Source organism: Panthera onca, chromosome B3, assembly GCF_046562875.1.
Source record: "Panthera onca isolate mPanOnc1 chromosome B3, mPanOnc1 haplotype 2, whole genome shotgun sequence".
Classification (NCBI taxonomy): domain Eukaryota; kingdom Metazoa; phylum Chordata; class Mammalia; order Carnivora; family Felidae; genus Panthera; species Panthera onca.
The window spans coordinates 36,431,347-36,444,351 of NC_138344.1; the positions used below are offsets into that span (position 1 = coordinate 36,431,347).

Consider the following 13,005-nt stretch of genomic DNA (forward strand, 5'->3'; position numbering starts at 1 on the left):
GTAACTGCATTGGCCATCAGAGAAGGATGGCTATAATAAAAAAAAAGACATTGGTAAGTGTTGGGGAGGATGTGGAGAAACTGAAATCCTCATACATTGTGGGGGGGGGGGAATGTAAAAAGTGGTTCAGCCCCTTTCAAAAACTGTTTGGCAGCCTCCCAAAGTTACACATAAAGTTACCATATGACCCAGCAATTCTGCTCCTAGGTATACACTCAAGAGAATTTAAAACTTACGTGCACACAAAAGCACGTTCATCTGTAGCAGCACTATTCCTAATAGCCCAAAAGCGGAAACAACCTGAAGTCTATCAACCGAGACATGCATAAACAAAATGCAGTATGTTTATAGAATATTCCATTATGTAAGTAATGAAGTGCTGATACAAGCTAGAATATGGGTAAACTTTGAAAACATTGTTAAGTGAAAGCAGCCAGTTACAAACACATATTGTGTGATCACTTCATATGAAGTGTCTGGAATGGGCAAATCCATAGAGACAGAACACAGTTGCCAGGGACTGGGGGAGAGAGGAATGGAGAGATGACTGCTAATGGGTATGGGGGTTTCTCATGGGGGTGTTGAAATATTCTGGAATTAGACAGTTGTGATGGTTGTAAAATTTTATAAATATACTAAATCTATTGAATTGTACATCTTAAAATAAATAGATGTTAAGTAATGGTGAGGACACCAAATGCTGGTGAGGTTTCAGAGAAACTCATACATTGCTGGCGGTATTATGAAATGGCACAGCCACTCTGGAAAATGGTGGGCAGTTTCTTATAAAACTGAATATGTAACTACCACATATCACAGAAATTTCATTCCTGGGCATTTATCCCGGAGAAATGAAAACTTATGTCCACCCAAAGACCCTGTAAATGAATGTTTACACGAGTTCTGTGATAGCCCAAACCTGGAAATAACCCAGAGGCTGTTAAACAGGTAAATGGTTAAACAAAGTGTGCGGCATGACTCAAGTAAAAGGGAAGGGATTGATAAGGTGCAACAACCCTGATAAATCTCCAGAGAATTAAGCCAAGTGAAAAAAGTCAATCTCAAAAGTATACAATATATTGTATGATTCTACTTATGTAATATTCTTGAAATGATAAAATTATGGAAATGGGGCAGATAATAGTGGTTACCTGTGGTTAGGGGGGTGTGAAAGCAGGAGGGGAGTTGGTGTAGCTATAAAAGGGTAACATAAGAGATCCTCATGGAATGGTTAATGTATCTTATACCAACATATTTATCTTGGTTGTGATATTTTACCATCGTGTTAAAAGATATTACCATTGGATGGAATGAGTAAAGAGCTCATTAACTAGATCTCTTCATATTATTTCTTACAGCTGCATGTTTATAGTTATCAAAAAATAAAAATTTTAATTAAAAAATAATAGGTCACAACAATGAGAGCACTACACACCTATTACAATGATGAAAACCCAAAACACTGACAACGCCAAATGCTGGTGAGGATGTGGAGCAACAGGAACTCTCATTCATTGCTGGTGGGAATGATAAATGGTACAGCCTCTTTGGAAGGCAGTTTCATGGTTTCTACAAACCTAAAAATGCTCTTGTCATACAACCCCACAACACAATTGTGCTCCTTGGTATTAGCTCAAAGGAATTGAAAACTTATGTCCATACAAATACCTGCTTATGGTTATTTATAGCAGCTTTACTCATAATTGCCAAAACTTGGAAGCAGCCAAAATGTCCTTTACTGGTAAGTGGATAAATAGACTATGGTACATCCAGATGACAGAATATTATTCAGAGAGCTATTAAGCCATGAAAAGACACAAAAAAATCTTAAATGTGTATTGTTAAGTGACAGAAGCCAATGTGAAAAAGCTATATACTGTATGAGTCCAACTACGTGATGTTCTAGAAAAGGCAAAACTATGGAAACAGGAAAAAGATCCGTGGTTGCCAGGGGTTGATGGGAGGGAGGGATGAATAGGCAGCGCAGAGAGGATTTTTAGGGCAGTGAAACTACTCTTTATGACACTATAATGGTGGAAAAATATCACTATACATTTGGCCAAACTTACAGAATATACCACCAAGGGTGAACCCTAATTTAAAATACAGACTTCGGGGCGCCTGGGTGGCGCAGTCGGTTGAGCGTCCGACTTCAGCCAGGTCACGATCTCGCGGTCCGTGAGTTCGAGCCCCGCGTCGGGCTCTGGGCTGATGGCTCAGAGCCTGGAGCCTGTTTCCGATTCTGTGTCTCCCTCTCTCTGCCCCTCCCCCGTTCATGCTCTGTCTGTCTCTCTCTGTCCCAAAAATAAATAAAAAAACGTTGAAAAAAAAAAAAAATACAGACTTCGAGTTATAATGATACAACAATGTAGATTTAGCAATTGTAACAAATATACCACTTCAGTGGGGGATGTTGATAATGGGAGAGGCTATACATGTGTGAGTATATATGGGAAATCGCTGCACTTTCTGCTTAATTCGCCTAAAACTGCTCTAAAAAATAAAGTTCATTTTTTAAAAAGTAAAACTATTAAAACACTAGAATAAAAAAGAGGAATTTTGTAAAATCTCAGAGAAGGAAAGGTGACACAAAACACAAAACATAAAGGCACCCAAAGGAAAAAAATATATAAATTTGAATTTATAAATATTTTCAATTTATACATGGAAATATCAAAATACAAATAGTAAACTAGACAAAATAGCTGTAAAAATATGACACAAAATTCCAATTCCCTTGTTACACAAAAAGATTGTATGTATCACTAAGGAAAAGCAAACCAGTAGAGAAATAAACATGAGCAAGCCATTTTCAGAAATAAAAATTTTTAAAAAATGCCCAACCTCACTCATAATTAAAGAAATATACATTAAAGCAACAACTAGGTAACACTTTTCATCTATCAGATTGGCCAAAATATAAAAGTTTGCTAACTTTGCATGTTCAAAGATATGAAAAAAAAAACTGGCATAATTGAAATTTATGTCTACTTAAAAACCTGCACACAGATGTTTATAGCAGTATTCATAATTGCCAAAACTTGACAGTAACCAAGATGTCTTTCAATAGGTGAATGTATAAACTGTGGTACATCCATACAATGGAATATTAGCACTAAAAGAAAGCTGTTAAGCCACATAAAGACATGGAGGGATTTTAAATGCATATCGTTAAGTGAAGCCAATCTTAAAAGGCTATATTCTATAAGATTCTAACTACATGACATTCCAGAAAAGACAAACCTATAGAGAGAGTAAAAATATCAGTTTTACCAGAGTTTGGAGGGATGGGGGAGGAAGAGAGAGGGATGAATAGGTGAAGCACAGGGAATTTTTAGGGCAAACTACTGTGCATGATACTGTAATGGTGGATACATGTTACTATACATTTGTCAAAACCCATAGAATGTACAACACAAAGAGTGAACCTTAATGTAAACTATGGACCTTCAGTTAATAATAATGTATCAATATTTGTTCATCACTTGTAAAAAATGTACCACACTAAGATGTAAATAATACAGGAAACTATGGTAGACTAGAGGGAGGTATTTAGGAACTCTGTATTTTCCCATCAATTTCTCTGTAAGACTATAATTGTTCCAAAAGAATAAAGATCTAATTAAAAAAATTTTTAATGTCTATTTATTTTTGAGAGAGAGAGAGAGAGAGACAGAGTGCAAGTGGGGGAGGGGACAGAGAGAGAGGGAAACACGGAATCGGAAGCAGGCTCCAGGCTCTGAGCTGTCAGCACAGAGCCGGACATGGGGCTCAAACCCACGAACCCGTGAGACCATGACCTGAGCCAAAGTGGGACGCTTTCAAACGACTGAGCCACGCAGGAGCCCCAATAAAGTTCTAATTTTAAAAAACAGGTCACCATTAGAGGATTCTATGAACTAAATTATTTTGAAAACTGTTAAACAAAGAAAGATTTTATGTCTTTCCAATATATCCCAGACCCCTAGGGAATCAAATAATAGAGAGGAAGTTTCTCATTACAGACATATTCCAGCTAATAAGGAAGGGATGATACGTCCATTTTGCAACACTGATCAATAGTCTATCTAGATAATGATTATCAAAGGCTGCTCTATAAATACAAAAGCAAACACAACCAGATGGAAGAATACTACACTATCTTGACAAAAAAAGAGACAAACCTGAGTCTGATAAAGTCTGACAGGCTCAACTATCAATTTACAGAAGATACAGAAGACAGGAAAACATATAAATGGCATCATGGGGATACAATCAGCAAAATCCACAGGTGTAAAACTATAGGTCAAATGACCAATTGCTTTGACAAATAAGTTTCAAGGGGGAAAGATTAAAAGACTTACGAGTCATATCAACCAATCTCAGTGTGTGAACTTTATTTGATCTTGATTCATACAAATTCTAAATTTAAAAATTATTAGTTGAAAATTTGAACATTGACTGGGTATTTGATGATGCTAAAGAATCATTAAATTTGTATGTGTGATGAAATTGTGGTAGTTTTTTTTTTTTAAACTTAAAGAGCTTCATACTGTCATATTTACAAATGAAATGAAAAGTATCTGGGATTTAATTCAACATTAAGTAGGAAAGAGGAGAAACGGTGGGGGTTTGGGTGAAACAGGACTGGTCGTTAGCAGATCATTGTTGAAACCGGATGACAGTCACATAGGTTTATTACGTTAATCTGCTGACTTTTCACATGTTTGAAATCTTCTAAAGTAAAATTATTTTTTAAAATAAGCAACACACACACACGCACAAAATAAATAAACAAAAAAATCCAGTGAAGAGTGTTGTTGTGAAACAAAATCCATGTGGTCTTTTGGGTAGGAATTCTTTTTGATCCCTGCTACTCTCTCAGTCTCCATATCCATGAAATCACCAAATACTGTTGATTCCTACCTCTAAACTAACACTTCTTTCGAACTAGTCCAAGCTAAATTTGGCCTTTGCATAGTGCGCCTCTACTTCTGTCTACCTTCAAAACTACAGCCAGAGTGTTTTTTTTTTTTTAACACAAATTTGATCATACCTCATCCTTTGCTTAAAGTCCACAAATGCTCCTCACTGATCATAGGATAAGAGCTGACATCGTCAGTACACGCTTTAAAGCCTCACAGGATCTACTCCAACCCTGTGTACCTGACCAGCTCCATCTTGAGATGTTCTGCCTACCTTTTTACACTCGTTACTTCTTGAACTTGCCATACTCATTCCCAACTCAGAGCATCACACCTGTTGTTGCCTCTGCTTGGAATGCCTCCTTCTCCCTACACACACCTTAATCCTTCAGATCTCACCTTAAATGCTACTTTCTCAGGGTAGCTTTCCCATTATTTTGGTCTAGGTGAGGTCAAATTTCTCACAGATTCTTACTGATTGGTCACAACTGAAATTTAAAAATTATTGAAGTCATTTATTCAACATCTGTCTTTCTCAAAGAGAGAAGGAACTAGGTCTTACTATATCCCCAAAGCCTAGCATTTTGTCCTGCACCTATGTGTAGGAGGTCAATAAGCCTCCAGTAAGCTAAAACTACTGGCTCGGTGAATGAATAAATGAATTTAAATATAATACCGATCAAATCATGAAAGAGAATTACTTGCCCCACGATCATGATACTACACAATTAACCTTAATTTCATTAGTCATACTCCGAACAAAAGATTTGCAAAGCTTCAATATAAATGTATAGAAACAAACAAAAGGAGGAAGTGTGAATGACTACGTTATAAACCCAAATTACAGTCACTCACTGATATTCCAGAAGTACTTACTAACAAAGAAAAAGGGTTGTATCTTCATATACCATCCACCTTTGAAAGGAGGCAGACATATATACAAATAAAAGTTCTGATTCAAGTTCCAACTTTGCTATTCAGACTGAAAACTCTCAGTTTCTCTGAAAGAGTAAAAAAGACCATATGTACTAAAATCTTACATTTATATTCAATTATTTAAAACAGGCTACATACAGATTGCACACAGTCTCTAGACTTTCAATAAAACAGGTGAATTTAATCTATTCAAGTAAAATCAAAGCTTAAACATTTTAAAGATTAGATCTTCATAATTTTTTGAGTTAATTAATGAGGAAAAAAAACTAGGAACTCCTGAACCAAAATTTTATTTTAAATTATTAGGCTTTAGTGCACATGAGAATATTTTAGAACATATGACATGTAGAGATGTTGGCACATTGAACAGTAGAAAATATTTTGTTATACAACTTGTGAATCACTAATGTGCTTATTTCTTCTGTGAAGTGAATGCATAGTTTGTTTCAATCAATTTTTGTCATGGAATATCAAGTAGGTGCAACATTTTTATATTATTGTTTAATAACTTCCTAATAAGGTTTTGAGTTTCTAGTTGACTTACACATAATATTTTTTTCAATGTATTGAAGACTGTAGTAGCCTTTTCTCTCATCTCTGGTGGAACATATTTAATATCCAAATATTCAGATAATTTAGACCTAGAATTGTACAGCATGTTAATTACAGTTTCAATGTCATCAATTTCACTACTGCTTCGGCCAAGTGGTAAGAACTGGGATCTATACATTTTTTGTAATTTATGTTCTGCTGCTTCTGCTAAAGCAAGGCTTCGTTTTAGGTGCTCTCTAGAGGCTCGAATGTCCTCTCTGTATTCTGGCTTGAGGCTTTCAACAAGAGGTGCCTGCCGCACCTGTGAACTAATATCTGAAATTTTTTTCAAAATGTCTTCATTATTCAAAATCTGTGGGTGTCTTCCAAATGTTATTGTTTCAAGTGTTCCCACTGTATATTCGCCTGAGAGCTGAGGAACATCTTCTGGTTCTGTGACAGTATCCATGTCAGTGCTCCTACTTAAAGGGGTGACATCTGGACTTGTGGATGATTTAGTAACATTTGGCAATGGCTTTGGCGCCTCAGTGGATCTTACTTCTGAATCTGGCTCTGGCTCTGGCTCTTTAATAATATAAGGTTCATCGGCATGTAAAACAACCGAAACATTATTTGGTTTAATTGACCAGAATGCTGTACTTTCAGTAGATTTTTCCTTCCTTCCTGGCATTGTGAAGCCTCCAGTAGGAGAAGTTGTGGTTTCTTCACTGACAGGATTCATTAAAACATCATTTTCAGTTGAAGTGTCTCCATGTGTAATTATCTCCTTAAATCTTGATAACTTTGGTCCTATAGAATGAGCATTATTTGGAGACTTTGATTTTTCCTCACGACCTGGCTCCCTAGTAGGAACACTTAGTATTAGGTTCTGTAAAACTTCTACATAATGATTTAAGTTTTGTTCTTCATCAGGCGTCACAGTTATACCTTAAGGGGAAAAAAATCAAATGGTAACACTTAGTATTACATATTGACATATTGACAGAATCTACTGACCTAAATTTACTTCATATATTATCACTTAAAAGTTGAGATAAAGAACCAAGAAATAAAGCACTTTTGACTCAGTCAACTCTCACTTATATAAACAAAATTATTTTTTCAGATTGTTAAACAGATGAACAAGGTTAGTGTAAAAGTTGCGTATTAACACAATTCTCTATATTTTTTCGCTCCTACCTCCCATATAACTTATGATTCTGTAGGCAGTTTATTAAAACAAAATTCCTGATTATAATCTCTAGAAGTGGTGTGTTGGAATTGCCTCATACTGGCTCACTAGAGCCAATTATTAAATTTTTAGGAATTTTGTAAGCCAAATGTTAAACATAGACACTCTTAAAAATTATTTTAATTTGCAATTAGATATATTGTATCAGAAATAAAGGTAATAAATATTCAAAATTCATCACTTCTTATTTTTATGTCATTTTACTATTATCTATGGTCTTGAGGTTATTTACATCTTGCATAGCTGTATGGCAGAAATGCTTGCGATAGTGTACTACTCTATATCTCTTTCTATGTCCCTGTTCAGTAATGTCAAATACATAGCTTGAAACCAACAATGGTGGGAGTATTTACATCATATAAATGGGCAAATGCTATAAATCTGGGTTTACTAGTCTCTCCAAAAAATCATTTGTCGAACATTTACCAGTATCCAACTGCCCTCAACCCAGCAAAGCTCTAACTACAGCCTGTGGGTCATATCCATCTAACTGTTTTTATAAATCAAGTTTTCTTGTAATCCAGCCAGTCTCGTCCATTTGTTTATGTATTATCATGGCTGCTTTGGGTTGCAACAATAGAATTGAGTAGTTGCAATAGAGACCATATGGTATACAAATACTGAAAATACTTACTATCTGGCCCTTCACAGAAAACGTTTGCCAATTCCTGCTCTAAACCATCAACATTTCACTCTTAACACAAAATGGCAGTTTTTGGTTTTTTTTTAATTCAAGGTAATTAATATACAGTGTAGTATTAGTTTCAGGAGTAGAACCCAGTGATTCATCACTTACATATAACGCCCAGTGCTCATCCCAACAAGTGCCCTCCTTAATGCCCATCACCCATTTAGCCCATCCCCCCACCCACCTCTCCTCCAGCAACCCTCAGTTTGCTCTCTGTATTTAAGAGTCTTATGGTTTGCCTCTCTCTCTGTTTTTATCTTATTTTTCCTTCCCTTCCCCTATGATCATCTGTTTTGTTTCTTAAATTCCACACATGAGTGAAATTACGGTATTTGTCTTTCTCTGACTGACTTATTTCACTTAGTATAATACACTCTAGTTCAAAAATGGCAGTTCTATTTATACTGGTATTTTGCAGCATCTGAGTGGTTGATGAAGCTTCTCATTTCCAACATGGAAAACAAAAAAGATAATTGAATAAGATATTCTGAAATTCTGCTCAACTCCCCTTTTCTTAAAACAGCTTTTAATTTTAAGTGCTGGGATTTTATACATGTCATTTTGAAATCATTTTGCCACTATCATATATATAAATGGCTTAATTGAAGAAAGTAAGTCACTTTTTACCAAACTGTCATGCATAACTCATACCTAAACCCTCCCTCTTCAGGCAAAATGAAATAACAAACTTTCTGTTCAGAAGGCACTTCTATTCAGCACTTCGGCAAGCACAAAACAGTAAAAAAAAAAAAAAAAAAAAAAAAAAAAAAAGCTTTATATTTACATGTTTTTCCTCTCTTCCTTAACTCTTCTGTTGCAACTTAGAGAGACCAGATGGATATTTAACCAAAATTGAAAGCTTATTTCTCAATTTTAAAAATTTCTTAATAAGAACATTTTAGTGAGGCAGAGACAGTGGAAAGATACCAGACTTGTCTGGAGATCTGACTCTAAGAGTAGATTCTGTGTTTCATGTTATGCTTAGAAAAGCCTTGCATACTTCAAGATCCATATGATGATGATGGGTGAGGAAAAAAGAGGAGGTAGATTTTGATAATGACCTTGTAATATTTATATATATATTTTAAGTAGGTCCACACCCAGTGTGGAGCCCAACGCAGGGCTTGAACTCACAACCCTGAGATCAAGACCTGAGCTGAGATCAGGAGTCTGTCCCTTAGCCAACTGAGCCATCCAGGTGCCCCAAACCTTGTAATAATTTTCTTAAAATCACTGACACAGTATCAAACATTTTTGTCCGTGAATTGTGGATTTTTAAAAAGGAACTAGAAGGTTAACATACCTAACTCTTGTGAGCTATTGCCTATTTTGTGTCAGTCTCAGCCTACCTATAGTAAGACTACCAGCTAGAAATGCCTGGTGGTACTCACCTGGGCTTGGCCATTGTGGGGTGGGGGCAGCTGTTTCCACAGAAGAGTCCCCTTTCCAAACCAATGTGACCACTGGACTGACCCTTGTGGTTCTTACTATAATTGCAAAACACCCTTCAGCAACAACCATCAGGAAATTTGGGGGGAAAAAAGTTTATTACTTACAAGATCTTGAAATTGCATAGCACACCTGGGGCCACACTGGGGGAGGAGGACGGGGTGGACAGGGTGGAGAAAGAGAAAGAAAGAGAGGGAGGGAGAGAGCACCCTAGAAAGTACCAGAGAGAGGGTGGTAGGGGTGGAGAGTGCAAATGGGACAGGGGTTCTTTTTTTGTTGGGGTCAAATGTGGGGACCCTAGGGTTCACTCTTTATCGAATTTAAAACATTAAGACCATGAATTTGAAGCACAGGAAAGGGAAAAACAAGTAGCCCAAAAGGTCAGTTATCAAAATCAATTAAGATCTCTAAAATAAATGAACCAGGGTGGCCTGCTGGCAATGTGTTTATTCAAGATAGCAGTCTTTGAAATGGATGGCTCTTTGAAATAGATGCCTCTACAATCAAAGCTTAAGTCTGGCCTTTGCATTACAAAAAAGAAAAATACTACAACTGTCAGGGTTTATACTACATTGATTCTGAGGAGAGGAAATGGGACCAGAGTTGGTCATTAAAGAGGACTAGCCTTCTCCGTATATAGTATCTTACTCTCTAAAAACACACAAGCACACACACCCAATCACTTAATATAGTAAACCAGTAAAACTCACATTTTAAAAGGGAAAATAACTTATTTATGTATTCTCATGGGTATGTAAATCATTGTCCTGAATCTATAGTTTTCCTGGAGGAAAATATTAAAGTAATAGGTAGCCTACTGCAGTGAAAATTTTTTTTTTGATTTTTGTCCTGTGGGTACCACTTTCTAACATCATGACCTTAGATAATTACTTAATTTCTCTGAACATTTACTTAACTATAAAATTAAGATACTGTATCTACCTGGAACCAAACAGATACTTGAAAACACTTTAAAAGTTCTATAAAGATAACTCCTGACATTTCTCATCTTAAAATATAAATTTAAATCCTTAAAAAAAAAAAAACATTAAAAATATGTCTTGGATCCTATCTATAAAAAACCTTAGACCCTTTCCCACTAAAGACAGAAACAAGATCAGGATACTAAGATTTCCATTACCACTTAACATCGTGTTGGAGGTTATTAGTAATTAGACAACAAAAATAATTGGAAGCATGAGAATTGGGAAGAAAAAGGTTAAACTATCTTTATGTGTAAACGATATAATAATACTTCCAGACAACACAAAAGAATTCATTGAAAAGCTCCTACAAGGACTAAGAGAATTTAGTAAAGTAGCAAGTTATAAAATCAATCTATGAAAATCGATATACAAATATAAACCAGTTAAAAGATGAGAAAGAAGATGCTATTTTGATAACAAATAATGAAAGAAAATATCTAATCATAAATTTAAAAAAACATGCCCAAAACTATAGGAGTAATTCTATTAGGCTGAATATAGGCATGCAGAGGTCAGGTCCTCATCTCTGGAACCTGTAAATGTTACCTTATAAGAAAAAAAGGTCTTTGCAGATATGATTAAGTTAAGGATCTTGACAGGGGATTATCCTAGATTATCTGGGTGAACTCTACATCCAATCACAAATGTTTTTATAAGAGAGAGACAGAGATCTGATACCCAGAAGAAGAAGAGGGTAATATAGAGGAGGAAGCAGAGAATAGAGTGAAATGGCCATAAAACACAGAATGCTGGCAGCTACCAGAAGCTAGAAGAGCCAATTAAAATATTATCTCTTGGGGCACCTGAGTGGCTCAGTCAGTTAAGCATCTGACTTCAGCTCAGGTCATGATCTCACGGTTCGTGGGTTCAAGCCCCGCATCAGGCTCTCTGCTGTCAGCTTGGAGCCTGGAGCCTGCTTTGGATTCTGTGTCTCCCTCTCTCTCTGCCCCTCCCCTGCTAACACTCACTCTCTCTCTCTCTCTCTCAAAAAGATAAATAAACATTTAAAAAATCTCTTAGAGCTTGCAGAGGGAACACAGCTCTGCCTTACACCTTGATTTTGGCTCAGTGAAACTGATTTTAGACTTATGGCCTCTAAAACTGTGAGAGAATAAATTTCTGCTATTTTGAGACACCAAGTTTATGGTAATTTGTAATATAGCAGCCACAGAAAACTGATATAGGAATATAATAAAATCTTCTGAAAGACATAATGCAAGCTTTAGCAAGTGGAAAGATATACCATGTTCTTAGACAAAAAGATTCAACATCATACAGATGCTCAGATGTCATGTTCTCTCTGTTAAGGTATACATTTAATATGATTCTAACAAAATATCACTATTTCCTGGAGTTAGAAAAATGGATTTTAAGGTTCATCAGGAAGGAAAACTGAGTGAGAATAGCCCAAAAAATGGGGGCTAGATAGACCCAATAGACATGAAATTATATTATAAAGCCTCTGTTATAAATCTAGTATAGCACTGCACATGAATATTCAGATAAATGGAACAGAACAGAAAAGATAGAAACAGACCCAACTGTATATGGAAAAATAGCTCAAAGTGAGGGAAGCTTTCAATTTATAAACTTATTCTAGCTAATAAATGAAGAAGCCACTTAGAATATGACATTTTGCAATGATTATTAATATCAGTGATTGTTTATACCCCCCAAAAGATACAAAATCAGATATTATCTATTTCCTGATGAAAGAATACAATACCACCGATGAAGCAGTCTTGCAAAAACAGTCAAAACCTGAATCTAACGATTTTTCTAGGTCTAACTAACAATATACTGAAAATCCATGGGACAACAAACAAAGGAAGATATAAACTATGCCATAGGGATATAATCAGGAAAATCTAGACTGTGGGAAACTATAGGACATATGATCCAATTTCCTAACAATTACATTGCAAGGAGAAAAACAGAGATGAAAGAAGAATATACATTAAAATGGAATTAAAAGACATATCAATGAATTACATGTATGAATCTTATTTGAATCCCAATTCATCCAAACAAAATTGAAGAGAGAAAATCAGGAAAGTTTGAACATTGGCCAGATATCTGATAATACTCAGGAATTATTATCTTTTTAGGTGTGAAACTAACATTGTTATTGTGTTTAAGTACTTATATTTAGTCTTCATATTGAAATATTTACTAATGAAATTATATGATGTTTGGAATTTGCTTCTAAAAAATTCAAATCTGAGAAGTTAGAGAGAGGGACCAGGAAGATGAGAGGGA

At 35.6% G+C, this 13,005-nt stretch overlaps 1 protein-coding gene across 1 annotated transcript in view; it reads right to left on the reverse strand.

Annotated features, from left to right (window-relative positions):
- Window positions 1-6,114: 6,114 nt before the first annotated feature.
- Window positions 6,115-13,005, reverse strand: part of SPESP1 (sperm equatorial segment protein 1) — a 33,503-nt gene continuing 26,612 nt past the window's right edge. The window contains exon 2 of the mRNA XM_060618176.3: window positions 6,115-7,319. Within this exon, the coding sequence (XP_060474159.1) occupies window positions 6,301-7,319 (1,019 nt within the window). The 3' untranslated portion in view covers window positions 6,115-6,300. The remainder of the gene's footprint in view (window positions 7,320-13,005) is intronic.